At 48.2% G+C, this 18,379-nt stretch overlaps 1 protein-coding gene across 11 annotated transcripts in view; it reads left to right on the top strand.

The window, feature by feature from the left end:
- The window catches only part of DCTN1 (dynactin subunit 1), a 624,416-nt gene that overhangs the window by 538,000 nt on the left and 68,037 nt on the right, over window positions 1-18,379 (top strand). For all 11 annotated transcript variants that reach the window (XM_086960179.1, XM_086960178.1, XM_086960174.1 and 8 more), the window contains one exon: window positions 11,902-12,091. In XM_086960179.1, the coding sequence (XP_086816305.1) occupies window positions 11,902-12,091 (190 nt within the window). The remainder of the gene's footprint in view (window positions 1-11,901; window positions 12,092-18,379) is intronic.

Below are 18,379 nucleotides of genomic sequence, written 5' to 3'. Positions count from 1 at the left end.
GCCGACTCGAAGAGCCACGCCAAGATGGCCGACCCGAAGCCCTCGGGGTCGGTGCCGAAGGCGAAATCGTCCGACGCAGCTGCGTCGGCTCCGAAAGGGGTTGTGGACCCGAAGTCAGCTCCAAAGAAGCGTCAGGGCGACGACGCGCATGGCCATGGGGCGTCGGCCCCGAAGAAGGCGCATGCGGGTGATCGGGCTCTCGATGCTGAGAAGTCGCTCGAGCCGGTCAAGCCCTCTCCGGCCTTGACGAAGAAGGTGGCGGAATCCCTGCAGCGGATTCGGAAGGACAGTGTGGTTCCCGTGTCGGGCACTGTGGCGCCGAAGCCTGCGAAGGAGCAAACGCCTATCCGTTTCACCTTTCCTCCCAAGTCGGCGCCGAAGGCCTTCGCGCCGAAACAGAGTGGACCCTCGAAGGAGGTATTGGCACCGAAAGCTGCCTTGGTGGTGTCGAAGCTTCGACTCCAACCGCTTGCAGAGGAGGAACGTCGTGAGGTAACCATCGACGTCAACACCGGAAAACTGTCGCTCCTCAAAAGGAAGATCACGACGGAGCCGGCGTTGGAACATTTTAAGATCCCTCTCAAAAACAAAAGGGACTCCGAGGACTCTTCGGCTTTGGTGGAACCTGTGTCCCCACAAACCCTGGGGCACTCGCCGGCGCATTCCGCTGCAGCCGGTGCGGACGAGGAAGATGCCGAGTACGACTATCCGGCGTACTCGGATCCGGAGGAGGAGCACGTTCCGTGGTCCGCCGGAGGCGACACGGAGGACCCGCAGTCGGGTCAGGACACCCAACTTTTTGCGGCCAAGACGTCCCCGACTGAGGACTCGACGGCCTTCAATGCTCTGATAGAGAGAGCTGCTGCTAACCACGACGTCGAGCTGCACTCGGACCCCGTGGATGTGGACTTCTTATTCGACACCTTCTCGGTAGCCGAAAAGTCAGTCAAAACGCTACCAATGCTTAAGGGGGTGCTTAAACATGCAACAGAGGTTTTCAAAGAGCCCACCCGAGCGCGTGTGGTCAACCCTCGCATCGACAAGAAATATAAGGCAGCGCCCACGGATCCTACATATATCAAGGGACACTTGCCATTGGACTCCTTGGTTGTTTCCAACGCTCGGAAGAGGGCGAACTCTCAAACTACTGGTGACGCTCCTCCCCCAGACAAAGAGTCCAAGATCTTTGAGGCCTCAGGCAAACGGATTGCTGCACAGGCAGCTAATATCTGGAGAATATCTAACACCCAAGCCTTGCTTGCACGTTATGATAGGGCCCATTATGACACGTTAGAGGCCATACTGCAACACTTGCCTGACCAATACAAGGAGGCGGGGGAGATGCTGATTCAGGAGGGTAAACTCATTACGAATGCATCCATCAAATGTGCACTTGATGTGGCAGACACAGCCTCCAGGGCTATCAATACCAGTGTGCTGCTTAGACGCCATGCCTGGCTTAGAATTTCGGGGTTCAAACCCGACATCCAAACTACAATACTGAACCAAACAGTGAATCCTGACCACCTGTTCGGCCCTGAGGTGGATGCCACACTGGAGAAAATGAAAAAAGATATGGACACTGCCAAGTCAATGGGGGCTTTACAGTGTCAGCAGTTTCGGAGTGGTTCCTTTCGTCGCTCAAACTCCAGAGGCACCTCAAGGGGACAGGCATCCCAGTCCACCCAATCTTACAAGAGTAACACCCAAGCCTCGTATAACAACAAGGGTAGAGGTGGTTACAGAGGCAATAATGTCAAGGGCAGGGGACGTGGCAACAATAGCTCCAGGTCCACCGCCACCAACAAACAGTGACGTCTTGTCACTGCCCCCCGACCATACAACACCGGTCGGGGGGAGACTCCAGCAGTTCCTGCCGGCGTGGAAGTCCATCACCACGGACAGGTGGGTGAGGTCTATTATCCAGTACAGGTACTGTCTAGAGCTTACGTCCATTCCACCGGACATACCCCCAAGGAGCCGTCCTATGTCAGGCGAGCACTTGACCTTGTTGCAGCAAGAAGTTCTAGTCATGCTGCAAAAAGGGGCGATAGAACTCGTTCCATTACAAGAGCGGGGAACAGGGGTTTACTCCCTGTATTTTCTGATTCCCAAGAAGGACGGATCCCTCAGGCCGATCCTGGACCTCAGGCCCCTGAACTGGTACATCCTCTCGGAGCACTTCCATATGCTCACGTTGCAGCAGGTGCTTCCCCTGCTTCAACAGGGGGACTTCCTGGCTACGCTAGATCTGAAAGATGCTTACTTTCATATCCCCCTGCATCCTTCCCACAGGAAGTATCTCAGATTCACGCTCTTAGACCAGCATTACCAGTTCAGGGTTCTGCCGTTCGGGGTCACCACGGCACCGAGAGTGTTTACCAAGTGCCGGGCGACTGTGGCTGCGCATCTCCGTCGCCAGCACGTCCACGTCTTTCCCTACTTGGACGACTGGCTCATTCAAGCAAGGACGGAACAGCAGTGCGTCGACCACGTGTCACGCACCATTCATCTCCTGCACGGTCTGGGATTCTCTCTGAACTACCCAAAGTCCCATCTCCAGCCCGCCCACGTGCGACAGTATCTGGGCGCGACAATAGACACTCTGGCAGCCACTGCGCAGCCAAATTCAGTGAGAATCGCCAGTATCCAGGCGCTGATCCAACGATTCAGACCCCAGCACCCGCTTCCAGCGAAGGTGTTCATGCAGTTGATAGGCATGATGGCCTCCTGCATCTCCATTGTCCCGCACGCGAGACTTCATATGCGTCCGCTTCAGGAGTGCCTTGCACGTCAGTGGACTCAGGCTCATGGGCAACTGACAGACCTAGTGTTGGTGAGCGGTCGGGCATACAACTCTCTGCATTGGTGGAATCCACACAGCCTTTGCAAGGGCCGACCATTCCAAGAGCCTGTCCCACAGATTATCCTGACGACGGACGCCTCTCTCCAGGGATGGGGAGCGCATGTACTCCAGTACACTGTGCAGGGACTGTGGACACTACAGCAAAGGAAGATGCACATCAGTGTGTTGGAACTGATGGCAATCTTCATGGCCTTGAAGGAGTTCAAAGTACATCTGTGCAACAAAATCGTGTTGATCCGGACGGACAACATGACGGCCATGTACTACATTCAGAAGCAGGGAGGCACACACTCTCCACAGCTGTCTCATCTGGCTCAGGGCATGTGGAAGTGGGCCATTCAGAGGAACATCTTCCTCATGGCAGAGCATCTCCCGGGCAAGGACAATCAAATGGCGGATCTGCTCAGCAGGCACAGCCATCAGATGCACGAGTGGGAGATACATCCATCAGTACTCCAACCGTACTTCCGAAGGTGGGGTCATCCAGAGATAGACCTGTTCGCCACAAAGGAGAACGCAAAATGCCAAAGCTTCGCCGCCAGATTCCCACACCCCCAATCACAGGGCAATGCGATGTGGATGAACTGGTCAGGCAGATTTGCGTACGCTTTTCCCCCAGCACCTCTGATACCGCTGGTGGCACGCAAGCTCAGGCAGCACTCGATGACTCTCATCCTGGTTGCTCCAACGTGGGCTCGCCAACCATGGTACACCACGTTTCTCGAACTGTCCGTGGTGCCGCATCAAAGGCTTCATCTCACTCCCAGCCTTCTGACGCAGAGCCATGGCGACATTCAGCACCCAGATCCGCAACAGCTCAACCTGGCGATTTGGCTCCTGAAGTCCTAGAGTTTGGCTACCTCAATCTTCCTCCCGATTGCATGAACATCATTCGGGAGGCAAGGAAGCCCACTACCAGAGCTTGTTATGCGGCTAAATGGAAGAGGTTTGTCATCTACTGTGCTAACCACAATATTGACCCGCTAGGTGCTTCCATTCAAAACATCATTTGCTATCTTTTCCACCTGTATCAATGCAATCTGGCATACTCTTCCATCCGCATTCACCTGTCTGCTATGGCAGCATACCTCCAGAATAGACAACACCTGTCACTCTTCAGGGTCCCTGCTATCAAGGCCTTTCTGGAAGGACTCAAAAGGGTCATTCCACCAAGGACCCCACCAGCTCCAGAATGGAACCTCAATGTGGTTCTTACGAGGCTGATGGGTCCTCCCTTTGAGCCACTGCACTCTTGTGAGCTTCAGTTTCTGACTTGGAAAGTTGCGTTCTTAGTAGCAATTACTTCACTACGGAGGGTTAGCGAGCTGCAGGCGCTCACCATCCAAGAACCTTTCTTCCAGGTACATGCTAACAGGGTGGTGCTCCGCACTAACCCTAAATTCCTACCCAAAGTGGTATCCCAATTCCACTTAAACCAGACAATCGAATTGCCGGTGTTTTTCCAAAACCCAGATACGCTGGCGGAGCGCATGCTCCACACCGTTGATGTTAAGAGGGCCTTGATGTATTATGTAGACAGGACAAAAGATTTTCGCAAAACCAAGCAGCTTTTTGTTGCTTTTGCCACTCACTACAAGGGAAACGCTATCTCTAAAGCAGGGATTGCTAGGTGGATAGTGAAGTGCATTCAGATCTGTTACGCTAAAGCTAAGCGCACTCTCACTATCCCACCGAGGGCCCACTCCACCAGGAAGTTGGGGGCCTCTATGGCTTTCCTAGGTAACATTCCCTTAGAAGATATCTGTAGAGCAGCCACATGGTCTACCACACATACTTTCACTAAACACTACTGTGTAGACGTGCATTCCAAACAACAGGCAGCTGTTGGTCAGGCTGTTCTAAAAACGCTTTTTCAGACTGCTGCAGCTGGCACGGGCGGCCGCCGTTAATGGAGGGACTGCTATGTATTCTATGCACAGATATGAATTCAGCAGCCCACATGCCTCGAACTGCAAATGCTACTTACCAGTATGCATCTGTTCTTGGCATGTAGGGCTGCTGACATTCATATCGCCCACCCTCCTCCCCGGCGCCTGTAGCAGCTGCAGAATTCATTCATTTACATACATATGCACATAGCATGGTCATCACTCAAATTCTTCACTCCATCTCTGCCAATGGCTAAAAACAATCTGGGGATGGAGGCGATGCCCATGCGCACTGTAGTCCAGGGGAGGAGCCACCTATCTCGTGATACTTCGAAGACTCTTCCAGGACAACAATGTGCAATCATCCGGACCCAACACTAGGTGGCGATCTATGCACAGATATGAATGTCAGCAGCCCTACATGCCAAGAACAGATGCATACTGGTAAGTAGCATTTGCATTACTCTCTGTACTTTCTGATCCCCAAAAAGGACGGATCCCTCAGGCCCATCCTGGACCTCAGGCCCCTCAACTGGTACATTCTGTCAGAACACTTCCATATGCTCACGTTGCAGCAGGTTCTCCCTCTGCTTCGGCAGGGGGACTTCCTGGCTACTCTGGATCTCAAGGATGCATACTTTCACATTCCCCTGCATCCTTCACACAGGAAGTACCTCAGGTTCACAATTCAAGACCAGCACTACCAGTTCAGGGTTCTGCCTTTCGGGGTCACCACAGCGCCCAGGGTCTTTACAAAGTGCCTGGCGACTGTGGCAGCGCATCTAAGACGTCAAAACATCCACGTCTACCCCTATCTGGACGACTGGCTCATTCAAGCAGTCGGAACAACAGTGCGCCGACCACGTGTCCCGCACCATTCATCTCCTGCACGATCTGGGATTCTCACTGAATTACCCAAAATCCCATCTCCAGCCCGCCCACATACGGCAGTATCTGGGCGCGACAATAAACACTCTGGCAGCCACTGCGCAGCCAAATTCAGTGAGAGTCGCCAGTATTCAGACGCTGATCCAACGATTCAGACCTCATCACTCGCTTCCAGCAAAGGTGTTCATGCAGTTGATAGGCATGATGGCCTCCTGCATCTCCATTGTCCCGCACGCGAGGTTACATATGCGTCCGCTTCAGGAGTGCCTAGCACGTCAGTGGACTCAGGCTCACGGGCAACTAACAGACCTAGTGTTGGTGAGCGGTCGGGCGTACAACTCTCTGCATTGGTGGAATCCACAAAACCTTTGCAAGGGCCGACCGTTCCAAGAGCCTGTGCCACAGATTATCCTGACGACGGACGCTTCTCTCCAGGGATGGGGAGCGCATGTACTCCACTACACAGTGCAGGGACTATGGACACTACAGCGGAGGAAGATGCACATCAACGTATTGGAACTGATGGCGATCTTCATGGCCTTAAAGGCATTCAAAGTACATCTGTGCAACAAGGTCGTGTTGATCCGGACGGACAACATGACGGCCATGTACTACATTCAGAAACAGGGGGGCACACACTCTCCGCAGCTGTCTCATCTGGCTCAGAGCATGTGGAAGTGGGCCATTCAAAGGAACATTTTCCTGATGGCAGAACATCTCCCAGGCAAAGACAATCAGATGGCGGACCTGCTCAGCATGCACAGCCACCAAATGCACGAGTGGGAGATACATCCATCAGTACTCCAACCGTACTTCCAAAGGTGGGGTCATCCAGAGATAGACCTGTTCGCCACAAGGGAGAACGCAAAATGCCAAAGCTTCGCCGCCAGGTTCCCACACCCGCAATCGCAGGGCAATGCGATATGGATGAACTGGTCAGGCAGATTTGGGTACGCTTTTCCCCCAGCACCTCTGATACCGCTGGTGGCACGCAAGCTCAACCATGGTACACCACGTTTCTGGAACTTTCCGTGGTACCGCATCAAAGGCTTCGTCTCACACCCAGCCTTCTGACGCAGAGCCATGGCGACATTCAGCACCCAGATCCGCAACAGCTCAACCTGGCGATCTGGCTCCTGAAGTCCTAGAATTTGGCTACCTCAATCTTCCCCCCGATTGCATGGACGTCATTCGGGAGGCAAGAAAGCCCACTACTAGAGCATGCTATGCGGCTAAATGGAAGCGGTTTGCCATTTATTGTGGAAACCACGACATTAACCCGCTAGATGCTTCCATTCAGAACATCATATGTTACCTGTTCCATCTGTACCAATGCAATTTAGCGTATTCTTCCATCCGCATTCACCTGTCTGCGATGGCCGCGTACCTCCAGAATAGGCAACACCTATCACTTTTCAAGGTTCCTGCTATCAAGGCATTTCTGGAAGGACTCAAAAGGGTCATTCCACCACGGACACCACCAGCTCCAGAATGGAACCTCAATGTGGTTCTTACAAGGCTGATGGGTCCTCCTTTCGAGCCACTGCACTCTTGTGAGCTTCAGTTTCTGACTTGGAAGGTGGCTTTCTTAGTAGCAATTACATCGCTACGGAGGGTTAGTGAGTTGCAGGCTCTCACCATCCAAGAACCTTTTTTCCAAGTCCATGCCAACAGGGTGGTGCTCCGCACTAACCCTAAATTTCTACCCAAGGTTGTATCTCAATTCCACTTAAACCAGACAATTGAGTTGCCAGTGTTTTTTCAAAATCCTGAGTCGCTGGCGGAGCGGATGCTCCACACCCTTGACGTTAAAAGAGCATTAATGTACTACATTGACAGGACAAAGGATTTTCGAAAGACCAAGCAACTTTTCGTTGCATTTGCCTCACACCACAAGGGTAACGCTATTTCCAAAGCTGGTATCGCTAGGTGGATCGTGAAATGCATTCAGATCTGTTACGCTAAGGCTAAACGCACTCTCACAATTCCACCAAGAGCCCACTCCACCAGAAAGTTGGGGGCCTCTATGGCTTTCCTTGGGAACATTCCCTTAGAGGATATTTGTAGGGCAGCCACATGGTCTACCACACATACTTTTACTAAACATTACTGTGTAGACGTGCACTCTAAACAGCAGGCAGCTGTTGGTCAGGCTGTTCTCAAAACACTTTTTCAAACTGCTGCAGCTGGCACGGGCGGCTGCCAATAATAGGAGGACTGCAATGCACAGATATGAATTCAGCAGCCCACATGCCTCGAACTGCAAATGCTACTTACCAGTATGCATCTGTTCTTGGCATGTAGGGCTGCTGACATTCATATCGCCCGCCCTCCTCCCCGGCGCATGTGGCAGCTGCAGTATTCATATTTATATATGCTCATAGCATGGGCATCACTCACATAGTTCACTCCATCTCGGCCAATGGCTAAAAACAATCTGGGGATGGAGGCGATGCCCATGTGCACTGTAGTCCAGGGGAGGAGCCACCTATCTCGTGATACTTCGAAGACTCTTCCAGGACAACAATGTGCAATCATCCGGACCCAACACTAGGCGGCGATCTATGCACAGATATGAATGTCAGCAGCCCTACATGCCAAGAACAGATGCATACTGGTAAGTAGCATTTGCATTCCACTGCACCCTTCCCACAGGAAGTACCTCCGGTTCATCATGCAAAACTAGCACTACCAGTTCAAGGTTTTGCCTTTCGGAGTCACCACGGCACCCAGGGTGTTCACGAAGTGCCTGGCGACGGTGGCAGCGCACCTCAGGAGACAGAACATCCATGTCTACCCTTATCTGGACGACTGGCTCGTCCAGGCGAAGTCAGCCCAGCAGTTTGCCGCTCACATGTCACACTCCATTCACCTCCTGCACGATCTGGGATTCTCAGTGAATTACCCAAAATCCCACCTCCAACCCGCCCACATACGGCAGTATCTGGGTGCGACCATAAACACTCTGGCAGCCACAGCACAGCCAAATTCAGTGAGGTTCAGCAGCATTCAATCGCTGATACAGAAGTTCAGACCTCAACACTCGCTTCCAGCACGAGTGTTCATGCAGTTGATAGGCATGATGGCCTCCTGCATCTCCATAGTGCCGCACACAAGACTACATATGCGTCCGCTTCAGGAGTGCTTAGCACGTCAGTGGACTCAGGCTCACGGGCAGTTGAAAGACCTAGTGTTGGTGAGCGGTCGGGCATACAACTCTCTGCATTAGTGGAATCCACGAAACCATTGCAAGGGACGACCGTTCCAAGAGCCTGTGCCACAAATCATCCTGACGACGGACGCTTCTCTCCAGGGATGGGGAGCTCATGTACTCCACTACACTATGCAGGGACTATGGATACCACAGCAAAGGAAGAGGCACATCAATGTTCTAGAACTGATGGCGATCTTCATGGCACTGAAAGCCTTCAAAGTACATCTGTGCAACAAGGTCGTGTTGATCCGGACGGACAACATGACGGCCATGTACTACATTCAAAAGCAGGGAGGAACACTCTCCACAGCTGTCTCATCTGGCTCAGAGCATGTGGAAGTGGGCCATTCAGAGGAACATCTTCCTCATGGCAGAACACCTCCCGGGCAAGGACAATCCGATGGCGGACCTGCTCAGCAGGTACAGCCACCAAATGCACGAGTGGGAGATACATCCATCAGTACTCCAACCGTACTTCCAAATGTGGGGTCATCCAGAGATAGACCTGTTCGCCACAAGGGAGAACGCAAAATGCCAAAGCTTCGCTGCCAGGTTCCCACACCCACAGTCGCAGGGCAATGCGATATGGATGAACTGGTCAGGCAAATTTGCGTACGCTTTTCCCCCAGCACCTCTGATACCCCTGGTGGCACACAAGCTCAGGCAGCACTCGATGACTCTCATCCTGGCTGCTCCAACGTGGGCTCGCCAACCATGGTACACCACGTTTCTGGAACTGTCCATGGTGCCGCATCAAAGGCTACGCCTCACACCCAGCCTTCTGACGCAGAGCCATGGCGACATTCAGCATCCAGATCCGCAACAGCTCAACCTGGCGATCTGGCTCCTGAGGTCTTAGTTTGGCTACCTGAACTTGCCTCCCGACTGTATGGACATCATCCGGGAGGCGAGGAAGCCCACCACAAGAGCATGGTATGTGGCAAAGTGGAAGCGGTTTGTCATTTATTGTGCAGACCACACCATTAACCCGCTAGATGCATCTATTCCTAACATCATTTGTTATCTTTTCCATCTGTACAAATGTAATCTGGCCTAAGCTTCCATTCGCATACATCTATCCGCAATGGCCGCTTATCTCCAGAACAGGCAGCACCTCTCACTCTTCAGGGTGCCTGCCATTAAAGCCTTTCTGGAAGGACTCAAGAGTCATCCCTCCGCGGACTCCACCAGCTCCGGAGTGGAACCTCAATGTGGTCCTCACCCGGCTGATGGGTCCTCCCTTTGAACTACTGCATTCCTGCGAGATTCAATTCTTGACATGGAAAGTGGCTTTCCTTGTAGCAATTACATCACTGCGTCGCGTTAGTGAGCTCAAGCCCTAACTATCCAAGAGCCATTTATTCAAATTCATTCCAACAGGATGGTGCTTCGCACTAACCCTAAATTCCTTCCTAAGGTAGTGTCTCAATTCCATATTAACCAGACTATTGAGTTGCCCGTTTTCTTTCAAAATCCTGAGTCATTGGCGGAGAGAATGCTCCACACCCTTGACGTCAAAAGGGCCCTGATGTATTACATCGATAGGACCAAGGATTTTAGGAAGACTAAGCAACTCTTTGTTGCCTTTGCACCACACCACAAAGGTAACCCTATTTCCAAGGCTGGTATTGCTAGGTGGATCGTTAAATGTATCCCGATCTGCTATCTGAAAGCCAAGCGTACTCTCACCGTTCCACCAAGGGCCCACTCCACCAGAAAGATGGGGGCCTCCATGGCTTTCCTTGGAAACATTTCTTTGGAAGACATATGTAGAGCAGCCACATGGTCTACCACACACCCATTTACAAAGCATTATTGTGTTGATGTGCACTCCAAACAGCAGGCAGCTGTAGGGCAGGCTGTTCTAAAAACACTTTTCCAAACTGCTGCAGCTGGCACAGGCGGCCGCCATTAATGGAGGGACTGCTATGTATTCTATGCACAGATATGAATTCGGCAGCCCACATGCCACGAACCGAATATGCTACTTACCAGTATGCATCTGTTCTTGGCATGTAGGGCTGCTGACATTCATATCGCCCGCCCTCCTCCCCGGCGCCTGTAGCAGCTGCAGGATTCACATATACTTCTAGCATGGTCATCATTCACTGAGTTTCACTCCATCTTGGCCACAATGGCTAAAAACAATCTGGGGATGAAGTCGATGCCCGTGCGCACTGTAGTCCAGGGGAGGAGCCACCTATCTTGTGATACTTCGAAGACTCTTCCAGGACAACAATGTGCAATCATCCGGACCCAACACTAGGCGGCGATCTATGCACAGATATGAATGTCAGCAGCCCTACATGCCAAGAACAGATGCATACTGGTAAGTAGCATATTCGTTACCGAAGGTAAGCAACTCGTACTTTTACGATCACTCTTGTTAATTTTCTTTTAACCGCTTTTACAGGTTTTTTTTATTGTATTGCAAAAGAAAGCCATTATTCAATTTGCAATGAACTAGTTTCGTTTTTTTAAAAAAAAAGGTATTACACTAATAATTTATTATGCTCTTCATAGCTATATGTACTATTTATTGTGCTTTTATGGCAAATTTTGATAGGCCTAATAAGTCTTTAATGACTTGTGCATCCTTTCTTCTTAAAGTGATGTCACATTTCCACTTGCAGAGGGCGTGTGAAGGGAAAAAGCAGTTAAGCTTCCCACCTCCTTCTGTCCTCTGCATCTCTGAGGAGGGGAGGCTACAATGATTGGATCTACAGGAGGTGCTTACATTCTGCATTGATAGGATTAAGGATTGCCTGGGGGAAGATCAGCTTTTTAATGAATTTGCCATGCAAAGAAAGCAATGCCACCATTTATCAGTGAGGTTTTGTATTCTACAAAAACCCATTCTTGCATACATTAATGTGACTGGATGTTTTCATTATCTTTTGAATGGTACCTAATAGGAAATAGAGCTGTGACTCTCCTAAGATTAAAAGTATATAACATCTGATTTTCTTTTAAATTTTTGTTCCCTTATTGAATAAATTTTTTATACCCATATGCTCGCCTAATGCCTAAATATAATTTTTTAGGCCTCTCAGATGAAGGCTGAACTTGAAGCATTACCACCACTGCATGTGCCAAAGCTTCCTGTTCTCAAAGACGGGCAACGGGAAGAGGTGATGTCTAGTTCACTGTACCGGAAAACCAACCAGCTGTTGAAAGCACTGCAGCAAATGAGTGTCACTTCGAAGGTTGTGGACATCACACACAAGAAAGCAGGTTTGTCCAGTGAAACTCAATATCACACTAACCAATTTATTTTCTGAATGTGTGCTGCCTTAATATTCAAAATTGGTATCTAAAACTATAATTGACAAAATGATGTCCCTGTATCAAGCTAGAAATTGATATCGCTTAGTTCTTCTTTGTTAAAGAAAAATGCACTTCTTATTTGTTAATGACACTTCAATTATTAACTTCAGAATACACACAATAAATTGCAATCCTCTTTGGAATTGCATAAAGTATTCATATTGGGAATGATTTCAGCAAAGCTCCCTCCCTTGTGATAGCCTGTGGCTCCTAAGCCCATCACAAAGACATGGGTATTATCCCAATTCCATCACCACTACCCCTTCCTTCGCCTCCTCCACCTCCCAGGTCACAACCACCCCTTTATTTCACCCTCACTAGAGAGTTCCCCTCACTACTCTTGAGAAAAAGGCTTCCCTTTTGACCCTACCGACCCCTACAAGGTGCCATTCAACCTGACATCGATTCAGAAAAGGGGGTGGTGATGAACAGAGTGTCTGAATTAAGCAGACCACTCTTACCCAGTCCACAGATCAGGGCTTGATCCATCACCGTGATTTAGCTCACTGCACCATCCCAGCTCAGAACCTGGCTATATGCAAATCAGTCTGTCCCTGGCCCAGTGCATCATGGGAACAGGGCAGATTAAACTACTAAGCCAATTCTTCACCAGAAAGGAGACAAGCTTCCGGGGACCGGTTTCTGGCATTTCAGCCGTCGTCGGCCCGGCTTGCTTGAATCCTGATGGTGCAGTGAGCAAGGGACTCATGTCTGAGTATACCCTGCCACACCTATAGTGGCCAAAAACGATTCAGAAAAGGGGGTGGTGATGAACAGAGTGTCTGAATTAAGCAGACCACTCTTACCCAGTCCAAAGATCAGGGCTTGATCCATCACCGTTATTTAGCTCACTGCACCATCCCAGCTCAGAACCTGGCTGTATGCTATACGTCCTGCGGGACGACTACAATGTTGATCTCCTAGGGATTCCAGACCTGAACCATTACCCTATCGAGCCATCTTCCATGGACAACATCACAGCATTCCACGAGGTGTAACAGCAGTCCAACAGGCAGTCACTTTCCACAAAGTAGATATGTATGTCATCCACGAGGAAGACACCTTCCTTGTGGAATTGCTTAAAAGTTAGCTCCACTTCCTTCTGATGTTGAAAGGCTTTCTCAAATCGACACCTAACTTTTTCTAGGAGCCAGTCAAGGACAGGGTAGTAACACGTTGGGTAGAGAAAGTAAAAACCTTCTCCCACAGACCTGTTCTACATTATGAGCAATGTCTCCCCATATTCCCTAGTCATCCACATAGCATTTAAATGAGCTTCCCTTCAGGTCACAGTCAATGCTATCCTACCCGATAAGAGGAGCAGGTATTGTGGCGGGCTGGTTAGAGGGTAGCAGTAAGGGCCACTACCTACTAGAGGATAAACAACTCTGTCGGCCTCTTCTCCAGATAGGACAGTGCCCAGTGGGATGAGATGCAGGAGTTATTTAACCTTTTCAGTGCTCCTGACAAGGTCAACTCGTCATGGGTTTTACCTGCCCTGTGCTTATGACGAGTTGACCTTGTCATGATTCTATAGTATTCAAGAAATGGCAGCACAGGACGGGAAAACCCCTTAGCAGCCAAGGTGTTAAGGATCTCCCTGAAGAATCAAGAGGGAGGAAGAAATTGGTGATGGGAATACTATTTCCATTGCCACCATCTGCTGCACCTTGACACTGCTGGCATTGTGACTATGGCAATTAGGCGCTTTATGTGGCTTCGCATTTCAGGCTTATAGCTGGAAATCCAGCAGCATCTGCTCAGCCTATCATTCGATGGAGAACATCTCTCAGACCTGCATGTCGATCAGGTATTAGAGAAAATTCAGATTTTCCACAGCTAGGGTGGGTAGAAAATCATGTATTTTTATAAAGACACGGAGGGTGACATTGTGCATTCCTCTTCAATTGCAAACTCACAGCAACAACATCAGAATGAACAGAACTTAGAACAAGAATAATTTAACATTCTATTCACTTGATAGTTCCCTGTGTGGCAGCCATCTTCCTTCTATTGCTGCGAACAACCTTAAATGTCCAACTTCAAACAAAATGTGTAAACAACAGGAACCATATCATCTCCTCAATATCTTCGGATTTACTTCCTAAACGACTCTCCTGCTGCGAAAAAATCAAGACAAATATTATAGGTGGGAAATAACAGGGCGGGATAATAACAGCCTCCGTGTCTTAAATAAAATCATGATTTTCTATCCGCCCTAGCTATGGAAAATCGGAATTGTATGGCAAGGGATGGAGGCCAATATTATGCATGTTTAAGCCTTGCCATAATATTCCTCACAGCTCACTCCACAGGTTTAACATAATATTTCTTAATATTGACTCTGATGACTAATCTGAAGCCGCTAAAATTCCTGTCAAGCCTCCTCGAACAAATAAGCTTTAGAAAACATAGGATCCCTAGTAGAATTTGCCCCAAACTTAGAGATATGTTATGTTATGTTATGTTAGAACTGTATTTCTTGAGCGCACGGCTACCCAGAACGGGTGTCCCGGCGCTTTGGCAGAGAGTCCTGAACACAACCAAGAAAAAACCCAGCGACAGAAACACTGTAGGCCCACTGGTTAGGTGGAGAATAGGAGCGTCTTGAGCTCCTTTCTAAAGGCCAGAAGATTATTAGCCTTGCGGAGTGATAGAGGGAGCTCATTCCACAACCTGGCCGCCATAAACTGGAAAGACCGGCCTCCCATCCGCACGCGTTTGATCACTGGTATCTCCACTTTAGCCAGGTCAGCAGATCTTAAACTCCTCCGGGGAACGTAGCGAACAATCCGCTTCCTGAGGTAAGCTGGGCCAATGCAGTGGAGGGCTTTAAACGCCAACGTAAGGACTTTGAAACTAATTCTGAAACTAATTATCTATTCCTGACCTCTTCATTATCTCTTACCCATCTAACAAATGTGATTGTAGTCACTGCTTTGAACTGTTTCTTGAAAGAAATTATTAGTTTACAGTTTGTCACATCTCTTCGATTCTGTCCTTCTTTCATATTCCCTCAAATATCTTACCACACACAGCTTTCTACATGCGTGACATAGTCTTTGTTCTCTTTTTTAAATTAAAACATACGTCTTCTGGTGGATATCTACATCCCATGATCTCCGGGGCCTTAACATCTGTGACACTCCTAAATGATATCAGGCAAGAAGCATCCCCAGCTTCAGATACAGACTTTTTAAATCTAGGAACTCATTTTCAGACCAATTTCTGCAGTACATGAAGCACAAAACCATGCGAGGAATGAATCCCTTGCTTGGTGGGGGGCCGAGAGGAACTCTGGAGGGCGTACACCCTCCCGTGGGTATATACTGTCACAAAAAATACTCCCTGTATGACCTAAACCAAACCGAGGGATCTGTCACTTGTAAGAGACCTGAGAGCAAGGTATAAAACCACGCTACGTACCCGATCTGAGGCTCTAGTGATAGACCACTGGGAATCCCTTGTTCGCTCCGCGGCCCTGATAGATATCACTGGATTCTGGAGAGAGGTCAAGTCCCCAAGATCTTTTGGTTCCAACATTAAAGCTATTAACTGTAATATAACAGGAGATGTGTGGGTAGAGCATTTTTCTAAAACCTACGCTGTACCAGGGCATCTCATCGATACTGCACCTCTTGTTATGTCTACTAGACCTTTGAACATCACACTATCCGAGGTTGAGGATGCTATAGATGAAAGCGCGGGCAATAAAGCTCCCGGCCCGGACGGCCTTTCAATAGATCAAATTAAATCTGAAATTAATTTTTGGGCCCCTTTACTATGCAATTTGTTCAATAATTTATCCGACAATTCAATCCCAGAATCATGGTCGAATAGTGTTATTGTACCAATATTTAAAAAAGGCGACAGACTGGATCCTGGCTGTTACCGCCCGATATCACTAATTGACAACACATTGAAGGTTCTTGGGAGGGTTATTTTTAATAGGATCAGGAGCTGGGCCGAGGATAATGATGTCCTACACCACTGCCAACTCGGATTCAGAAGTAATGTGGGCACTGTTGAACAATGTTTGAATTTGAACCTGTTAATGGCAAAGTACAATATTGTAAAAAAAATCCCCATTGTACCTTGGTTTTATGGATTTAAGTTCAGCCTTTGATTTTGTTAATCGTTCTAGTTTGTGGTCACTTTTGCTTAGTTATGGTTTGGATGATTCTTTGGTTTATTTTCTTTCTTATTTGCATAGGGACCTAAAGGCCAGAGTGCGCATTAATACCGAGGGAGCAGTCTCGAATGACATTTTAATTGGCAAGGGTGTTAGACATGGCTGAGTACTCGCCCCCCTGCTTTTTATCTTGTATATTAATGGGCTGAGCAGCAACTTGTGTGCGATAACTAACAATGTACCAATTATAAATGGCAACCCCATCCCCGTCTTGTTGTACGCGGATGACGCGGTGCTAATGGGCCGCACACCTAATGCCCTACGTATTTTAATCTCTGGTTCTGTTGATTTTATGTCAGATTTGGGCCTTACCACCAATTTCAAAAAATCCTTTATTATGAACTGTGAGCCCAAAAAATATAACATAACCTCAATTAAATCTGGTGACAACATCTTAAAATGCACAAGCACTTTTCCATACTTAGGATTGTTATTTTCTAACACTGGCTCCTGGCAACCTCACGTCGCCTATGGGACAAACAAGATTGGTAAATCTATTAATTCGATTCTCTCCCTAAGGCAACCTAAACAGGCTGACGTTACCACTTCATTGCTAAAGATTTATTGTACTCAATGCCAACCTACGGGAACTTACGGCGCAGAAGTGTGGGGATACTCTAATTGTGTGCCCATTCAGACTGAGGAAAACAGAGTTTGCAGAAAAGTCTTGGGGGGAGTCTTCTGTGCTCCAACTTTCATTTGTCATAACGAGCTTAAGCTATTGTATATTGAGGACTTCATCCGATCCAGGCCCGCTCTTTTCTGGCAAAAAATCTGGCTAAATCCCGCAGCCCACTTAACTCGCAGTATAATATCCGACTGCTTACAAAGTGAAAGGTCCCACCTTGTACCATGGTTGAAAGCAGTTGAGAAAAGGCTTTTTGTTCAGCTCCCCAAACACCATTGTCCATTCACATAAGAACATAGTTAAAAGGGCACTCTATGTATCATATAGGGAGGAGCGGATAAGACTAGAACATTCCAAACCTTCTGTTCTCAAATACATTTCCTATGCCGAGCCTGATAATGGCTCCCTAGTTTCACCACATAGATATCTGCTCATTACATTAGGAAGATGGAACAGGAGCCTTCTGTTCCGATTTCGGGATGGAAGCATCGTAAATTTATTAAGCTTTCCCCTTGGTTATAATAAACATCTGGAACAGTTGGATTGTCCTTGTTCCGAGGGCAGCAAACAAAGTTTGACACATTATAAACTTTATACCTCCCAATATCTAATGCCGTACTGCCGCAGACATGACCTCAGGGACTTCACCCAAGCAATGAAAACCTTTCAAATGATGATCTCAGATGAAGTGATATTTATTGTGAGTTGTTTTCTTAAAGCTTGTGTCCGTTCACGGGCAACTATGAAACTTGCCTGATGAATACTAGCATATTGCCTCTTTGCACATTTGCTTTTTGCACATCTGAGTATTGCATATTAGTGCATAGATATGTAGACGTTTGGGTGTACTGGAAATCTTTCTTTGGAACCCCGTCTGTAAAATATTTACACATTGTGAACTCCTGTGCTATTGCTATTTGCACATTTGATGTCTGATATATAGTTGTTCTTCTGTATTTGGAAAAGATCATTTTTTACGTGCGTTTTTAATGATATTATGATGTTTGCTCAACAGTGTAATGCATTTGTTATTTTTATCAAATTACTTTTATTGTACTTTTTAAATTTAACCTGTGTGTACTTTTTTTTGTGGATGTTTTTAATTCCGAATAAAGATTATTTGACATTGACATTGACCTAGTTAGCCACAGAGGAATTAATTGGCTAACTAGAAAAGTCTGTGTATTTTTGGATAGGTGATATGCCCTACGTGAAGTATTAATACCACTGCTGCATGGGGAAGGAAGCAATTCCTTTTGTTATTTTATTCCCTCACACACCCTAGTGGTGTCATGCTTCATCATCGGGACACCCTGACGCCTAGAAGTCAGGGTGAGCTCGACCATATTTCAAGGAGCGCTTAGTAAATTCTGCA

This window comes from Lissotriton vulgaris, chromosome 3_1, assembly GCF_964263255.1.
Source record: "Lissotriton vulgaris chromosome 3_1, aLisVul1.2, whole genome shotgun sequence".
NCBI lineage: Eukaryota > Metazoa > Chordata > Amphibia > Caudata > Salamandridae > Lissotriton > Lissotriton vulgaris.
Note: the sequence above shows the minus strand (reverse complement) of the source record. Positions and strands in the feature narration are given on the sequence as shown.